At 39.0% G+C, this 19,575-nt stretch overlaps 1 protein-coding gene across 1 annotated transcript in view; it reads right to left on the reverse strand.

The window, feature by feature from the left end:
- The window catches only part of PHIP (PHIP subunit of CUL4-Ring ligase complex), a gene marked incomplete at its 3' end in the record, with an annotated part of 110,751 nt that overhangs the window by 74,789 nt on the left and 16,387 nt on the right, over positions 1–19,575 (reverse strand). Inside the window, exons 7-9 of the mRNA XM_081997840.1 lie at positions 12,896–13,056; positions 5,644–5,865; positions 4,928–5,028 (exon numbers count right to left, since the gene is read on the reverse strand). Coding sequence (XP_081853966.1) covers positions 4,928–5,028; positions 5,644–5,865; positions 12,896–13,056 — 484 coding nt within the window. The remainder of the gene's footprint in view (positions 1–4,927; positions 5,029–5,643; positions 5,866–12,895; positions 13,057–19,575) is intronic.

Consider the following 19,575-nt stretch of genomic DNA (forward strand, 5'->3'; position numbering starts at 1 on the left):
CACGTGTGATACAACCTCTCCAAATTAAGTCTTTGTTCACAAGCTAATAAACAAGGTTCAGCATATCTGAATTCTGAGGTATATGACCAGTCCCTTTAACAATCAAGTGCCTTCTGCTTATGAAGGCAGATGGGAAGTATCACACCACACTGAAGACAATTGAGAAATCAACATCTTGTCCAAAACAGGAACATAAAAATCATCACCATGTGTTTTTCCTAAGTTTTTTTCCTCTTTTAAAAATTACAGGGAAAAAATAGAAAAGAAAGCAAACAGCATAGTAAGCTCCTCTACCCAAACCTGTGAGACAGTTCTGCTGCCTTGTTCATATGGTCTGCCAGTAACAGACTAACACTGGAAACTTGTTATCTAAACAGGTGACAGAAGAATACCAAGAAAACTCAGCATCTTCCTCAGAGAACATACATATGCAAATATTTTGCAGAGCAACTAATTTAACTTCAATGAACTGACCAGTTGTCATAATTCTCCCTTAAACTTGAGGCAGATTACTCCTCAATTTCTGATCACCCAAGGTCATTTTCTGTCTTCTCCCAACTCTTACATTTTCTATCACCATCCAGAATAGTAACAGGAGACTAAGTATAGGGAAAGCCTCGGTTGCCGACATTTTTAACTGTTCTCCCATCTTGTCTGGGCTACATTCCTTGACTTCCTTACCTGCAGCAACCACCAACCTTACCGTTCCTCTATTTGGAAACCAAATTAATCTACCTGGAATGTTACTGCTTTTAGGCATACATGGTAACTGCCTGGTCAGAAATCACTGAAACCAGAGGAGCACACAGCAGGCTCTATAATACTGAAAAACATGCATCCACACTAGTCACAGAAGCACGTGAACAAGGCTGATCACTCTCCTTTGAACATGATAGTTTTGTGGTCAGCCACGCCAATGTCTGTGCTTCATCCTAGGGCACCATATCTACTGTAATGTGTCATTTTGCAGTTTATCAAAACAGAGCTCTGTCACCAAGCATCTCCTGTCTGGGCCATATGTGTGACCTAGATACTGAACATGCCTCAATTAATGAGGTTATAAAAAAAAATGGGAGAGCAACATGGGAAGCCTCTGATTTCAGAGATACTACTAATACTGCATCTGAGCTGCCAGCAAAGCTGAATACAAGGATTTTTGCGATTTAAGAACAAAACAAAATAAGTATTTGCAGAGATAAAAAAAAAACCCCAGAAAACGTAACTGGGATAGGGCACTAGCCACTAGAAGGCTTAAAGAATATCAAAGTCCCTTTTAACAGCAAATACTACAGTTGTCAAGGTAGTGAGTTTCCCAATTTTTCATGATCTGTTGAGATAAACAATTGCTTCATAATATTTTGATCTTATTTTATAAGCAGGGAATAAAGAACAATTTTGAGTTTCCTCATCTCCTGAAGAAGCTTGAAAGGGAAAAGATTCTCTTCAGGGGAAATTCTTCCCAGGAGGGACAAAGTCCAATTTTTAAAGACAGGGAATTAATCCAGTAGACTTAACCATCCAAGCTGAGTTCCACTGAAACCGTTTTCAGCTTAGTTAAGAACAAAACTGATTATTTTTAATTTGAGAGCACACTGAACACAGCAGCATATCCAAACACTGCCTTTCTCATATTTCGTTAAAAAGTTCAGCAAATTATTGCTGGCACTGCCAACCATCTTGAAACTACAACCAACCACATGAGCCCCAGAGCTCATAATCTTAACTCACTGCCAGATGATGCAAATAGCGCCGAGTATAAAAAGCAAGGGGTGAACACATATTTATTTGTTCTTCTTTTTCTTTTTTTTTTTTCTTTTAAGCAGATGAAATTCCAAGACTTCACCACAAGTCCCAATTTAAGGTATTGGACAATTTAATATTACAGTTTCCTCACTGATAGCAATTGTATTCTTGGAGGACAGGCTGCAGTCAAGCTCAGGAGGAACATGAAATCAAGTTTGGACATGTGACAAAACCCTTCACCTGTACTACTCAAATACTTGTGTCTTGCTTGAAAGCTCAAGTGGGCGTGCTACTGGAACAGAGATACAGGGCACCAAGCTCAGAGCCTGAATAATTGTGGTAAGAGGTCTTATTTTCTCTGCCAGCTTTCCTCCTTTTTAGAGAGAGTGAGCAGAAGCAAGCCTGTGTTCTTTACTATAGTGATAGGAAGGACAAACTTCCCATCCCACCAGTTCTTCTCTCTTCCAAATGGCCTAAACATCATGTTTTAAAAAAATAACCTCACAAAAGGCTTTTTGAAAAAAAATTAACATGAATCTTTCTTTCCTTTGATGCTCTCATATTGCTGGCACTTGTTTTCCCCCAGCACATTACTGAATGGATGGGGAGGGAACCTGCCATGTTTCTGCAGTTCTGGAAGCAGATCCAGATCTAGAGGAGTGAAGAAGTGCTCTAGCACCTCATCAAAAACTGGATGACAACACACACCCATTACTGAGACACACTGTCCACACAATGCAGCCTTCTTGAGGAAAATTACAGGACTCTTAAGTTTCCCCATATCATTTATTCTGATTTACTGGAATAAGTATGACAACCATGGTTAGAAAAGTTTACAGTTTAGCACATTAAGTAAAACCTCCTATAACTAACAAATTCCCCTGAACTAGTATACTGTTCAATTCAGGAAGAGCTACATTAAGACTTTTCTGGGTATCCAACTATTTCAATATTGTAAGTGACATATTCCAGTCCCAAAAGACTGATATATTTGTTTCTTATTTAGACTTTACCATATTTTTATATCAAGTTTTAGCTTGGATCAAAAAGCATCAATTACTTTAAATACTTAACAGCTCTACCAAGTTCAAAGAAAGATCTACTTCCAGTATCCTGCCTCCAAAGTAGACAAAACTGGATGTATAAGAGCACAAAAAGCACACAGTGTGCTTTTTACTGTCTTCATATAATGCATAATACCCTGTGGCAAGGCGTTTCATAACTTAACTGCATGTTTTTGCAAGGAACCATCTCCTTCCAATTTGGAATTGGCTACCCTCATGTGATACCCTCTAGTATGATAAGGGCCAACAAGCAATTACTCATTACAAGTACTCAAGACACTCATGACTCTACATGTCTCATCTTCATACATTCATCTTTTTCCAGACTGCAGAAACACAACTTAAAAGGTTCCTCTGTCTTCTCAAACACAGCATATAAAATACTTCCAGAACAGAAGGTAAGGATGGTACAAATTCCAGTCTCAAAATGTACTCTGCACTCTGTCATTAAGCAACATGAATCACCAGCGTGACTTGGGTTACCCGACCACTTCCTTTCTGTGCTGCACAAGACAGATGAACTATCTGTCTTCTCTATGCCGCTGTCTGATCATATCTGCTGCAACGAATTATATATGAAAGTGTTACTCAAAAATCTTTCACTCCTTTAATATTTGCTGAGTGCATCTCACTGAAAATTTTTATTCTACATTTAGATACCACCATGGAAAGGAGTTAGTCAAGAATCCCCTACCATAACTAATGACAGCGTTCTCACTCCCGAAGTTTTACTTTAAGACAAATGGAAGACAAATCCCATCCGACTCCATGATTCATCCAAACATTCACGATTTCTAAACATTCATCTCCCCACTCATATAGTTTAACCCACTTAAGTCTCACAGATCCCTCTATTCTCTAATGACAGAATTTGTTTCAAAATTCAATTCCATAGACTCAAACTTTCTTAAGAAAAGAATAAAAGACAGGAAAAAAGTAGAAGAGAGAGAGAAGTGTGTGGGCTCAAAAAGTTTACAAATCAGGCAGATTAAGATTTCATCTTGTTGACAAGAGCTTAGACTTAAAACACCTTAAGAAAAATAATGTGGTGGCAACTCCTCTTCTTCACACATTAAAAATAAGCATGTAAGCCGTCTCCTCCTCTCCTCAGTAAGAAGGAACGTCTTACTTTGATTACAGCATGCACCAAGCAGCAGAGGATTAACAGCCTGAGAAGCACCTTCATCTACATTATCAAAAAGAGCCAAAAAGCCCAGACAACATCAAAATAGTTAAGGTCCAGACAACTAGAGAAGCACCTAGGCAAACATATCTACAAGCCCTGCATAACTCTGGCACACTGCAAGAAAGAGATTCTAACAGCAATTACCAAAACTAAAATGCAACCTACCTGCCAGGAGAATATGTCCTTAAGAACACATGCCATCCCCAAACCTAAATTACTAACAGTTACTAAAACAACTATTTCCAATTTTAAGCTACAGGTGTTTTGTGATAAAGGAAAAGAAGGAGCAAAATCATTTGAAAGCCATTGAACAATTTTAAAAAGCTATCTCTATTTGAGTGTCCTGACAACATTTTTAATACCTTATACTTTGAAGGCAGAAAATTCAGGCTCAACTTCAGCCACCAATACACAGCTGCCCAAGAATTCTGCCTCCTGCCATGCTATGGTAAAGAGCAACTATGAAAAGGTAATACAATTTAGGAAAGGACAAACATCAAAAATACCCCATCCTAACTTATACTAGGACATTACCATCTCCTAAAAACCCTTGCATCTTCAAGTCTAAATTGCAATCATTTTATCAACATAATTTCCATTTCATTTGGGATTTAGAGACTAGAACACAACCAAAAAGCACCAAATTTGACATCTTATTAGGGAAAAAAAGTTAATAATTTTTTACCAAATTAACAGATAAGCAAAACTGGGTATATGGTTACTTGTTTCACTCCACAAAATGTTGTAATATCAATTTAGTCCTTAAAAGACAAGCAAGAAAGGTATAGCTATATCAGAAATTGATCATACTCAACAATCACACAGTGAACCAGCCAGTGACAAGTTTTATCCTAGTCAATTTTTCTCCAACATTTGTACATCATTCTTAATTACAAAAAAAAAAAAAAAGGCAACAAATAAAATAGCAACTAACTTTATTTTAAGGGTGCCAGCATCCCACAGCCAAAAGCATATTGTTCCATCTGCCCCGGTTGAAGATAAGTACCTCTTTGAGCCACTGCACAGTGGAGAGAACTGGGGGGGGGGGGGGGGGGAAGAAAAAAAGAAAAGGTGTCCTGTTAATCTGTTCCAGATGTGCCAAGTTGTTCCTCAAGTCATTGACTTCTCACCAAATAAATAAACAAATATTAAACCATGCCTAAGGAAAATAAATTGCAATGAACACCAAAATAATACAATGCTGCTCAGAGTCAGTGTCATCCTTCAGAACAACCCTGCTGGGTTACTTGCCAAAGCACTCTGGGTTCTCCCTCCCCACAACCCAAGTTATGCAACAGCATGCAACTCTAGACAGAAACAAACCAAAGCATTCAGCAGTGACTGGCAGTCCTTACTCAATGTACCTACACTCAGAATCACAGCCTGCAAAGGAATGATACTTCAACACAGAACTGCCCACATGTGTTATGCAATTTTTTTGAACAAGGATTGTGCCTGGTATTTTTCAAGGGTCAGGCATTTTGACAATAAACGTGTTATTTCACAACGTGTACCATGCAAATTCCTTCCCACTTCACGGCTTAGTTGCTAGGCATGCATTTTTACTACAGAGAACATTCTCGGGTGGTTCCTTTTTCAGTCAAATGATGCATTTTATTGCTCAGGTGAGTTCACAAAGCAAAAACCTACCTGCAATGATGTAATAGATGCACTGTGGCCCTGCAGAACTGCTAAGGGTGCACAAGTTCGAAGGCACCAAACTCTGATCATTTTATCACAGCTTCCAGCAGCTATCATAGTGTTTTCATAGTTCACTGCCATATCAGATATTTCAGCTGCATGCCCTCTCAGGGTGGCCAACAACCTTCCATCATCTGTTGCCCAGATTTTTACAAGGCAATCATCTGATCCCTAGAAGGAAGGTAGAAAACATTTCAACCATATCATTAGCTGTTTTGATGTTACAGCTAACACAATCAACTGAAAAACAGAACTAGTGGCATACATAGATAAATATTCCCTCCCCATGCTTTTAACAGTTTTCCACACTGCACTCAGAACACAACATAAGATCACACTAATTCTCAACAGTATATACAAAGCATGAGGCATTTATAATACAGATCACAAATCCTGCAGCAAGTTGGATGCATGCTCTTCAAATCACTTTTTCCAAAACTTCAACACAAACTGAAGAAGCTGTTGCAATACATTAAAATTAAAATTTACATTAAAAGTGAAAATGAATTATGAATTGGTACCATGTTTGTCATTTAGCATTATAACCACTTATGTTCCTTACCTTCCTAGTTTGATCTTCATGCCCTACCAGCGTTAGTAGTATACTTACCACAGTAACAGTGAGGTAAAGAGCCTGTATGAACAGCTATTCCATTATTAAGTCAAAGTACTATAAATCTGCTTTGATATTCACATTACCAAACACAGAAATGACCACTCCTCATCAAACTTCAGAGGCTTCATCTACCTATTCATACTTAACTCGCATTTGGCTGGTCTTCCCACAACACTGTAAAAGCTGCTTGCTTGTATGCAACAAATTCACAGCCCTTGCAAAAATTTCAGAACTCAGCCCTTCATTTTTCATTGCATTCCTGCACCTCCCAGAAAGCCTGAATACCTTTGCACCTCACTGAACACAATGATATTTGAACACTGCATGGAGACACCGACAGATTTCCTGTAAACATTTCATTGATTTGCTTAGGTTCAGAAGCAATACAAAGCTGGGTGCTGGGTTTTAGCATCTGGAGCACTCATCTGCTACTGGACACACAGGTGCCGCAGCAAGTTACAGTGGGCACCATTGTTAAAAAATTTCACCTGGGTTTTTCCTCTTTCATAGACTTACAGTGCCTCTGCATGTTTATCTAGTATTTATGCTTTAGAGAAGTCAGAAGGCAGGGCAATACTATTGACTACCTTTTATAAAGAAAGGTATCCAAAGTACAGGGACCAACAGCCAGATTTTTAAGACTGGTAAGCATTAAGTTAACGTAAGCGTCTAATGACCAAAAGTCTCAAAAAAATATTTAGAGGCTACTGATACAATTTCAACACAACAGCTTTTGTAAACAGGACTTGATGATTTTAGAGGTCCTTTCCAACCTTAATAATTCTATGATTCTATTTAGTATACTCTTTAGTCTACATTCACATAACTATAGAAAACCCACACCGCCACGGCTCCATTTAGCTACTGTTCTGGGCAGCCAAATCCCAGGACATCAAGATCCAGCCTGGGACGTTCTCATTGACGTAGCCACCACGTGTGAAGTAGAGCTGTCCTGCCAGAGAGCCAGGCAAACACCCCAAGAAACGCTTTCAGAAGGAACCCAAATATATCCTGCAGTTACTGGAATGCATAAAAGGATCTGGAAAGCTTTTTTTTTGGGGGGGGGGGTAAATAATGACTAGCCTCTTTACATTAAGTTAATCCTGATGAACAATTTATTTACCTTAATTTCCTCAATTTTTCAAATGTTGTTACTATAAAAAAAGATAATTCAGTTCTCTACTTGAAAAGGTAGCTAAATTTTACTCATTACTATAGTTCAGATTCAAAACAAGTATCCGGGAGAAGGAAGGGAACAGCATACCTGCAGTTACCTAACAATTATACGCCCATTCACATCTGTAGCAATACCCTGCAAACCAGGCAACTTCACCAGGCTTACTTTTTGTTTAGTGAACAAGAAGTTGTTTCTGGCTCACAGGCAGTTATCCACAGCAGTTTCTCTCTTCCTGTATTATATGTATCAGTTCAGACAAGACATACAACTCTTAGCACAAGATACAACTATAGCTCCAGTTTTGGAAACAGCAAAAAGAAAGCTGATTGTATTTAGGTACTTTGAGAGCACATTTTTCTACAGATCACAAATACAGGTTGCTGCTCTACAGAAGGTCTTTATCTCCAGCATACGCAAATGGCTACTTTGGAGCATTAGTGACATTTTAACCCAGCAGAATGTTTTGCAGGGGGGACTCCAGACCTGCATAATCAAGAGAATTTAAAACTTTACTGTGTATTTGATTTCTGTGCCTTGGTAGGTAATTTGGATTTACCAGATGCCATGCTTCTACTTTTCCTCAGGTGGGCATGGCTTTAAGGGCATTACTTTTCTTTCTTCCCAAGTCTTCAACTGGTGCACCCATGAATGCAGAGATCTGAGCAAGACAACTTCTCCCATACCTCTGCCCTACTCATTTTTGGCATAAACTTCTGAGCCTCCAATAAAGGCTGTCAAACAAATTTGTGTCACTGCATACTCATTTTAAATAAGTACTTCTATTAAGAGAAGGTCCCTCTTCCCTCAAACAGAAAAGTCTGATTTGAGATTTCAGAGTTCTCTTTGGTCCTCCGAGGACACTGAAGCTGAGCGATCAGCATTACAGAAGGGCTCCACTCTGAACATTTAACCTCAACACTCAACCAAGGACTGCTCCCTTGCGCAGTCTTTGTTAGTTACAGGAGAGAAAAAAGGGGGTGTGTGCGTGTGTGTGTGTAAAACTGATGCTGAGAAGTAATAGCCTCACTGCTTGAGAGAGAGACCTGAAAGCAGAGGAAGGGAATAGGGAACTTCTAAAACACTACAGGGGGTGGAAATCATTTCACAAGCAGCACATGCATGAAAACAGAACCAAGCCATTAATATTAATTATATCATAGTCACTGGTCCCATTTTTCTTGGGGCTGCACAAATTACACATAAAACCAAAAAACCCTCTGTCTACTGAACTATACATAAAACATGCTTCTGCAATTTTCACATTGTACAGATAAATATTATGAATAAGCTACTGACTTTAAAGCCTGCAATCATTTTACTGGACCACAGATTCACAGAATGGTTTGGGTTGCAAGGCACCTTTAAAAGCCATCTAGTTCAGCCCCCCTGCAATGAGCAGGGACACCTTCAACTAGATCAGGTTGCTCAGAGCCCCATCCAACCTGACCTGGGATGTTTCCAGGGATGGGGCATCTACCACCTCTCTGGGCAACCTGTGCCAGTGCCTCACCACCCTCATTGGGAAAATCTTCTTCCTTCTATCTAGTCTAAATCTACTTTCTTTTAGTTTGAAACCCTTACACCCTGTCCTATAGCAACAGGCCCTGCTAAAAAGCCTGTCCCCATCTTTCTTAGAAGCCCCCTTGAAGTACTGGAAGGCTGAAATAAGGTTTCCCCAGAGCCTTCTCCAGGCTGAACAACCCCAACTCTCTCAGCCTGTCCACATGGCGAGGTGTTCCATCCCTCAAAGCATAGGCCATGGGGGGGTAGAAAAAGAAAAAAATTCAACTAGTAAATCAAACCCTGTTTTATGAGACCCCTAAAAATGCTGTTTGAAGAATTTAACTGATGGATAGCAACCTGCACATAGACAACTTAAACACGTAAAATGGTCAGCAAAAAACAGAAAAGCTAGCTCTGGGACCTAATGCCACCCGGAAGGTCCTTAGAGGTCTATCACCAAACCAATGAAAGCAGATCAGCATAAAACCAGCCCACTCCCTACCACCTATAAAATAGCTCTAGAGGTATGTGTTGTACATCTCCACTGCAGAGAAAAATTAAATGACTGTTAGCAAGTCTCAACAAGGAAAAAAAAAAAAGGGAGAAAAAAAGAAGAAAAAAGACCAAGGTAAAATTTAAATTCTGTAGCATCTTGGCAAGATAACAATATTAAAGTTCAAATAAATTCATGAGATCCTATCTGAACTGAATGGGACAATTCACAGCTCCTAAAATACTGCTGCAGTTCTACTAGCAAGGGCATTGGCTTACACCACAGCTCCAGTTTCCAAGGTTATGTCTGCAACTGCTACGAATTATGTGCCTATTAAAAAGCATTTGTCAAAAGTGAATCCTAGAACAAGTTCAACACCAAGAGAGAACTGATGACAGCATTGCCAAGGTATGGAGTAAGATTGGTTCACTTTCCTACCATTACACAGACTTGTGGGCTGAAGTGGAACTGCCAAGAAACGTACAAATTAATCTTGGGTTGGAAATCTTACACAGACTATTACACAATGCTGTTTATTATTCCCTAGAAAGAGTAACCTCAGAGGAGACTAGAAGATAAAGGTGGGGGAAAAGAAGATGGCCATCATTCTCTACAGTCAGAAAGTTAAGTAATGCAGGAACCAGAGAAAACAATGCTTGTTTCTATTACCCTGTGTGGGTTTTGCAAGTCACGCTTTTCAAGAGACTCAGAATACAGTCTCAGAAATAATTAGGTTTTCTTCACTGATGGCTGACAGGTCTTTTAGCTGTGTCTTTGCAAGTAACGATGCCTTAACTGTAGTTAATTAAAAAAAACACAACTAAATTACCACAACAACACAGTTTGTATATTAAGAATATTTTTGCAGATTTGGGAAAAAAGCAGGTAAGAGGTTGATCTTCAGAAATCTTTATGAAATCTGTAAAAGCGTATAAATAGAAACAGTCATTGCATGACCTATTAGCTAGTAGGAAAACTGCATAATGTCCTGTTTTCACTGTCTCTAGGCAAACTAAAAGCATCTTCTTCCTAGCAAAGATAACATACCCCAGAAGAGTACGACTCAAAAAATGTGCTGAAATCACTTTCCTTTTAATTTGAAGGAGAATATAAACAGAACTTGAATTTAGAGGCTTTCAATCCTTCAGAGGTCAGGAGGAAAACTAAACAGTTACGATGCATCTACGATGCATCTTCTAGAACCAATTAAACCTAGAAGAACCTCTTATCTAGCTAATGTCACACTGATTGCTAGAGGTTGTAAAGTAAAAACGTAGAGCAACAAGGATTCCCTACTGATGCATGCAATTTGACATGCTGGCAACAGATGTGTCTGGAATGAAGTTTGGCTTACTTTTATTATAAATTTCTATTTCTACTTACTACATTAGAGACTTTAGAAATTTCAGTGGTCTAGATTGAAAAGAACTGGCACCATTTCATTACACAGGCGCAATTATAACAAGACAGTTCCTGACTGTTTATCTACTGACTACATCATACCAGTTACAGCAACTTGGATTTTACTGGGACCTAGAATACAACCCATTGGTTTCCCATTTGCCAACAACCACTTAAAACATCTACACAAAACCACACTGGATTTATCTGAGAATGCAGAGGTAAGAAGCTCTGTCCTAGGCCCTCCAAAAGGAAAATTCATCAGCCACAATTAATTTCTATGGACACTTTATTAACACTAGACTGGAGTAATCATGATCTAAACTGGAATGTTTTTCAAGCAAGGATACCAGGACACCAGTGTCAGCAAAGGACTGCCAGCAAAGCTCTGGGGTTGCAAAAGCAATATTGCTCCCCCCATTTTATTTCAGGTTCTTCTACTTTTCTTTTGGAAAAAACCTGCTGTTAAGAGTCAAGAGAATTCCCTCTCTTTAATCACTTTTAAATCAGACTGCAAAAAGCAAGGGAATGTGCAACAAAGGAATGATCACTGCAGATGCACCCAAGAAGAAGTTTAGTTTATCCCTGGAAGAGGAAAGATTTTAGGAACACGGGAAAGTTTTAGGAAAAATGAAGAATCAGAAGACTTTAACAAGGAGTTTCATGCAATCCATCTAGGAAGCACAAACAAAAGTTTTTATTTAGAGGTGAACAGGGTGAGAATAGGCAATTTTTATACTCGGTACACATAAAATCTCTAATATGTTCTGCCATGTCACATATAAAATAAATCCACAACAGATCACCCTTTTCCCAATAGGTTAATCACACAAACAACAGAAGAATTTAATACCTATGACCCTTGAGGGACTTAGTTTGCTGATGAAAGCTACGGGGATATGAAAAAAAGTCTTTGCTATGCCTGAAGCAATAAGTGAACAAATAAACAGGTTTGTTCAAAACAGTGAAAGTGTCCCATCCCTGCAACCAAACATCCCTCCACACAACAAAGCAAAATGTATGTGGGCGAAAGGGCAAATTATATTTACAACTGCCTCGGAAGAATTTGAGGAGTTATGTATTGCAGTCCTAAAGTAGAACTGAACTGTACTTCCACCTGCACTGTTTGAGCTATCTGCCATGAGGTTAGAAAGCACATAATGAAGCTTCTGGATCCACAATGGTATCAATTATATCCAGCGTTTGTGGCAAGGTAATAAATGCAGCCACAGTGTCCCAGACTGGAACAAGGTATGTATTTATGAGATTTTTGGCTCCACTAAAACTGACTACTTACCAAGAAATCAAAATTACACTGACACTTATCTGTTTTTATAATTCTTATTCCTTGGGAAACTTGCCATTTCAGTACTGATTTCAGACATCCATCCAATATTTATTTTAACATCATCATCAAAACAGCAAATAGCTAAAAAATATTAAGAACACTGGTACAAAAAGTTCCTGGGATTTCTTAAAGACAGTTCCTCGTGAACCAACGTTTGTTACAACACACCATGTGAATTTCCAGCATTCTAGTTTCCTTCAATATGCTTTACCAAATCTAAGAATTTAATAGTCATGCTTTAAATTTAACAAAAGTTACAGAAAGGGATCAAAATAATTTTAATTTCATATTGATTGTCCTCTCTGACTTCCTAATGGTGGCGGTCCATTCTTTTGCTTATGTTTTTGCTAGAGAAAACAAGTCCAGAGAAAAGAATCTACATAGGATAATTCCTTTCCACTGAAAATAACCCAAGTTTTCTGACTGAACTACACAGATCAGCAACCACCATCACAACTAGCCTTAAAACATGTATGCCAAAACTATTTTAACATGCAAACCAGCATAGTCATTAAGAAGCATATTATGACAGTAACAGTTGCAAAGCATTTATCTGCTCTTGATACACAACATCAGTACATTCAGTTTTTGGAAACAATTAGGTGACATTCTACCTGTATTTAAAAAAAAAAAAATTTACAAAAATAAAGGTGTTGCACTTACAGTAAATATTCGCCTGCCAGTCCGATCGAAAGTTACACAGTATACAGAAGATAAGTGTCCTAAAATTCGTTTGTGCATCTTCATATGTTGATAGACTGCAGTCGGAACAAGGCGTTCAAGTCTGTATTTTCCATTTAGTTTTCTTGAAAACAGGGTATCCACTACCAAATGGAGAAAGAAAGAAGGAAAGAAGAGACAATGTTTATATTGGGTTCATAAAGCCAGGTTCATCCTGGGTTCCAGGACGGAAAGTTTATTTCAACACTGAACCACTTGCCATATGAACAGCTTACTACAGTAATTCTCTCATTTTGCCCTAGTTCAGGAAAAATACATACAAAAGTAGCCTACGATACAGATGTGCAAAAAGGTAACAAACTGCAAGGAAGAGCATAAAGATGCAACACAACTGTCAAAAAGTGCCTAAATGTATGCTGCTCACTTTCTAGGTAGTGTGAGAAATTCAGAAGGACTGAGGCAGCTTCCATGGAGGAGTGAACTATCTCAAATTTCTTCCACATAGCTAGTAACTGAAGATCCGCAAACATTCAAATCTTTTCCAAGGCAATCTGTTTTTTGAGGTCTACACTATCAAGCATTTATCCACCACTTGCAAGATAATAAATTAAAAAAAAAAAACACCATTGCTACCCACTACAGCTAAACAAATGAAAAAACACCACAGAAAAATTTACATATGAATTTCCCAAAACCTTACAGAAAATTCTTATTTTGATTAACAGAACCTTGTTCAAAGAATTGGGGATTTTTTTCAAGTTTAAAAGCTAAAAAGGTCCAGCAGCAGGAATCTACTTTAACAAAATGGAAATCTTCCATCAAGAACTTCATTTAAAAAAAATAAAGCTCAGTGTTATTAATTTTAAACTGCTACTCATGCAATGATAAAGCAACAGAGTATAATGCTTATATGCATGGATACATAGACATTAGTCAAACAGCTCCCCATATCATCATTAGACCCAAGAATGGCAATGGTGATACGTTTTATATTCCACAGGAATTGTGGTAAGGCAGAATTGTGATATTCAGATCTCCAGCTTCTTAATACGCGAGAATTAAAAACATAAATGCCCAACAGCGTCCACAGCACTACACACACATGAAAAACAAGATCTGTCAGTGACAAGAGAGGTAGCTGATACTTTCATTACTACTCTGGTTAGCCATTCTTTATATGTGACCAAGGCTATGTCTGTACTAGTGAACTGAGCTGGACCAGTTCTGCACACTGAATCACATTCACACCCTAGCATCAACTGTGGAACAGCTACAAACCTCTTGCATTGCTTGGTTTTGGCCCAGACCAACTAGACACTGGTTCATGAGGCAGCACAGGTCAAACTACATTAAATATGCAAACTGGATTGTAGCTACTCTATAAGGAGCAAAAGCACTTAGTGGTATGGACAACTGCCAAACCCATTGGCCTCAGGCCATTAAGAACACTTCAGTTCACTGCCTATGTAGCCCAAGGATTCAAGGAAGTTCTCCTAGTTCAAAATGCTTTGTGAAGAAGCAGGATCTTCAGCTGTGGAGTGAAGCATTTTTAGCCAATGCGCCACTACTGCCTTAAGCCTTAACTATATCCTCTTCACCCTCTCCCTACACAAGGAAAAGATGCATTTGCATTTGCTTTATGACAAAGCTTTTCCTTGCCAGCAGTCTACTTTAGAACAGCACAAAACCAAGATTAGTTCAGTCACAAGATAAATCTAGTGTCAGATCATCCTACAGTTTAAAAAAAACACACAAAGAAGAACAAACCAACAAAAACACACATCCCCCCCCAAAAACAAACAAAAAGAACCCAAATAAACACTTACAGAATAAGGAAGGTCTTTGTCACAACAATAAAATGATACTACAAAATAATCTCGACCTACTCAGAAGTTACATTTTGTTTGCCCTTAATGTAAGATGGAGATGGTTGTTGGAAATCAGCTTCTAGCAATACCTTCAAATGAAACCACAGCTCACAAAAAGGGAAGAAAGCCTAACATAGTATAATTTGCAAAGATGTTCTGTCCATAAATTGAAACTGTAAGACAACTTCTTAGGATAAAACAATCAATGACTTTATATAAGCATGTAATTTTTGATATACATCTACGTTTATGATTACCTTTTTAAAGTACTTGAGATAAATTTCAAGGGTTTTCTGGTTGGGTTAGGTTTGATTTTTTTGTTTTGCTTCTGATAATTCTCGCCACTGTGAAGCAGTACCAGGCAACTTGCTACTAGTTCACATACCCCTGGGAAACTCAACAGGTGAAATGCCCCTTGTTCAGTAACAATCAACCTACCAGAGGAAGTAAGAGACAACACTGTGATATTGGAAACAAGAAAACTGGGATCTATCTCACTCTTTGGCATTGATCAAAACTTCAAACATACAAAAATCCCAAAAACTGGTTAAAAATAAAATTAAATGAATTAAAAAGTGATTTAACATGGGGGGGGGGGGGAAGAACAGTATTATGAACTTACATTCTATGGGAAGAAAATTTTTTACCAAGACCATGCAATTGGCAGGGGGAGAATCAATCTCCCACAGGTTTGAACACTGTCCATAAACATATAATTTTAAAAAGACTTCTCAAACTGAGGTTTTTTGTTGTTCTTTTAAACAAAAATCTCAAATCCACCACTGCTCTTCAATATGCCCTTCCATTTAACTACGTTTATATTTATTCTCATTGACTTTGCCAAGTGATTCAGCTTGACTTCTCTAACTGACCTATTCCCACTTTTTATTCCAAACACTGACAATTCCAGCGTGTCACCTGCACACTTCGATAGTACAATAGCATTTCCTTTTTTCCTCTAGTGTACAGGTAAAAATTAAAAATAGCAGTGTCTCAAAAGTAAATTCCTGCAGTCAAACAATAAAATTGATTTTTCTGGTGCAAGCCAAGGTGAGAAAGGCTACCAACTGTTAATAATAATAATGTCTTTGTAATAATTATAGGCCTTTGGTTTTGTAACCATTGTTACCCACATCCAGCATCAACACTTGTCAGGCCTTATGTGGTCTCCAATCTATTTTAGCTTGATTTTAACTGCATCTGGAAAAAAGTGACTTTAGAAACCCTGCGACAGCACATCTAGTATCTCTTTTGTTTTAGCCGTATTAGCAGTTTTCCGTCTTTTCTTAAATTTTGCTTGGCCTCACACAGATGAGTCAGTACGAGCAAAGGTGTTCATCACAGGAAGAGTGACAAGGTATAAGCAGTTAAACAGCTGCAGTGGGAGCCACAAACCACAGATAACAAGGAAGGGAAGAAAGACGAGACTTTATCCTGGGAAGGGTTAGAGAGCACCGCTTGGGCCTAACAGCAAGTCAACCAACATGAAGTAAAAAGGTGTGGAAGGAAGGAAGAAGAAAACAACACAACAGAGATTGCCTGCTCCTTGCTGGAAGGGCACTGCGACGTGGACACTGCAAAGAACGAACGCCCACCCAATGCCTGGCCAACTAAGGAATTTAAGATTAACTTGGTTTTACGTGCCTGTCTACTACTCACACATAAGATCTTGCTTTAAAAGTAAACAAATAAATAAAATTAGCACAACAGAAAAAGCAGATGTTACTAAGTAGTTATTGTACAACACAGGATAACAATCCACCATTTACTTCCAAACAACATTTTGGTTTCAAAATCAGGATTCTTCATATTTAATAATGAAGCTAACTGATGGGTAGAAAGCAATGCCTGAGAAAGCTACGTATTTTGTTGACATTTTTAACATGTAAAAAAACCACTTTGCCACAAACTTTATAATTTATGTTGCTATCAATTGTTTACCAACTGGTTCCAAATAAAAATAATTGGCTTATAGTTTTTAGGTAACTGTGCTCACCTTCACACAAAATGACCAGCCTCAAAGACTGAAATGGCCTGCTATCACAGAACCACAGAATGGCTGAAGTGGGAAGGAACCTCCAGAGATTGCCTAGTCCAACCCCTCTGCTCAAGTAGGGGAAGCAACAGCACGTTGCCCATGGCTGTGTCCAGTCAAGTTTTGAGCACCTCCAAGGATGGAGACTGGGCAACCTGTGCCACAGCTTTGACGATCCCCAAAAGGTGTTTTGTTATGTTTAAATTGAACTTCCACTTTTTCAGTTTGTGTCCATAGCCTCTGTCCTGTCAGGAGGCACCAATGAGAAGAGTCTGGCTCCATCTTCATCACGCTCTCCCATTCAGGTATTCATACCCACTGATAACACCCCCCCCATGCTTTCTCTTCTCAAGGCTAAACAACCCCAGCTCCCTTTGCTTCTTCTTGTACGACTGATTAAGTCATATACCTCAATATGACTCTATTGAGTCCTATACCTCAATCCCTTCATCATCTTCCTGGTCCTTCCCTAGACCAGCTCCAGTCTGTCCACATCTATCTTGTTATGAGGGGCCCAGAGCTGGACTCAGCACTCCAGGTGTGGTCTCATCTGTCTGAGTAGGGGGGAAAGAAAACCCTCGACCTAATGGCATTGCACTGTCTACGGCAGCCCTGGATTGCCACTTGGGTTTTTTTGTGAAAGGGCACATTGTAGACTCAATGTCTGACATGGTCAAAACCAAGACAGCCAGTTCATTTTCTGCAAAGCTGCTTTCCAGCTTGTCAGTCCACTGGTTATTCCTCCCCAGGGGCAGGACTTTTTGCACTTCTCTGGATTCCTGTTGACCCATTTCTCCAGCCTATCAAAGTCCCCTGAATGGCAGCACAGACCATTTGATCCATCAATCACTCCTCCTAGTTTTACATTGTCTGCAACACTTGGTGTTTCATCATCCAAGTTTTTAATGAAGGTGTTGAACAATATTGGCTCTAGTATCAACCCCTGGAGTACACCACTACTGACTGGCCCTCATGCCAGTCACTGGAATTCATTCTGCTGATCACAACCCTTTGAGAGAGCACTCCTCTCCATACCTTAACAGTTTGTCAGTGAGAATGTTACAGAACCCAGTTTAGAAAGACTTGCTGAACTAAGTATAAACAATGTTCTCTACTGTCCCCTCATCCTCCAAGCCACTCATCTCATTTAAAAGGTTATCAGGTAGTCAGGCATGACTTCTCCTTCACAGATCAATGACAACTACTCTCAACCACATCCTCGTCCTTCATATGTCAGCTTCTAGTATTTGCTTCATCACTTGCCCAAGAACCAAAGCGAGGAGGACCCACCTTTAGTTCCACAGAATCTCTTCTTTGCCTACTTCAAGACAGGAATGATATTTGTTCTCTTTCAGTCCTCAGGAAGCTCCCCTGACCACCATGAACATTTCAAAGATAATCAAGAGTGGCCTTGCAATGACATCAGCCAGCACCCTCAGCACCCAGGGGTACATCCTATCAGGGCCCATGGACTTACATATATAGTTTGTTCAAACACTCCCTAACCTGATCCTCCTCCACCAAGGAAAAAAAAAGCCTTCCTTGCTCCAGACCTGCCCCCTGCTCTCCAGGGCATGAAATTTTTGAAGGCTAGTATTACCAGTGGAGACCCAGGCCAAAAGGGCATTGAATACCTCAGGTTTTCCAGGTCTTTTGTCACCAGGTCCCCTGCCCCATTCAGCAGCAGGCCCTACTGTTCCTTCTGCTGCTGCTAGACCTGCGTTCCTTCATGTCCCTCACCAGATTTAATGCCGGAAGAACTTTTGACTTTTGTTACTGCAGAATCACAGAATGGCTGAAGTTGGAAGGGACCTCTGAAAATCATCTAGTCTAATCCTCCTTTGAAAGCAGGATCAAATACAGCGAGTTGCTCAGGACCTTTTACAATAAAAAAAAATAAAATAAAAAAAAAGAGAGAAAATGGGGTGGGGTGAGAAATTTGGGATTCTTTACCCAAAGCCTCTTACCTTAAGCTCTAAACGTAAGAGTTTTAAGTTCCTTGTTTATAAGGGCCACTCCAAACACAAACTGTGAATGCAGAGTTGGGCTCTAAAAACAACTTAGTAAAATGGAACTTCGTTTTTTAAAAATTCACTTCTACTGTTACAATTCATTACTGTCAACAATCTTAATCTGAAAACCACACAAGTCAGAGTCAAGATCATATTATTTGTCTGGTTTCCCCCAGAACAATTTAAAAATCAAACATAAGTATAAAGCTGATGAAGGTAAAGTGGAGTGGGAGTTTGCAGTGGAACTTGCAAAAGAGTATAGATTTTCTCCCATTCAAAAGGCATGCAATAGGCACCAAGAGAATGCCTCCAAAGTTTTAGAACATCTCTAACTCACTCCCTGCCCAAAACAGACTAAGCAGCTCAGAGAAAAGCAGCAATCCGTAAAATGAAGACAAATTTGTAAGTGTGAAAGATATAGCAGTATTAGCTATACTGATTCCCCCACATACCCTTGGCTTTCTTATTTTAGTTTTATCAAAGTGACCTATTCCATCACCTTATTTGCAAGGTCTTATCCTGGACTGTAAAACATGCCTTAAAGATGGGGGATTGTAATCTGCCTTACTCACTAGTCAGTGATAAACACAATTTAATTTTGTACCAAGTATAAATTACATTTTAAAAACACACACACAGAAGTCATTATGGCTAATCTTCCATTTGCTTGCTTTCTGGAGTAGTATTTAACTGTTGAAAGTTCTATTCCAAAGAACAGAATCCACCTTTGTTGCCCTTCCATTTGCA

This window comes from Phaethon aethereus (assembly GCF_964289735.1).
Source record: "Phaethon aethereus genome assembly, chromosome: 3".
NCBI lineage: Eukaryota > Metazoa > Chordata > Aves > Phaethontiformes > Phaethontidae > Phaethon > Phaethon aethereus.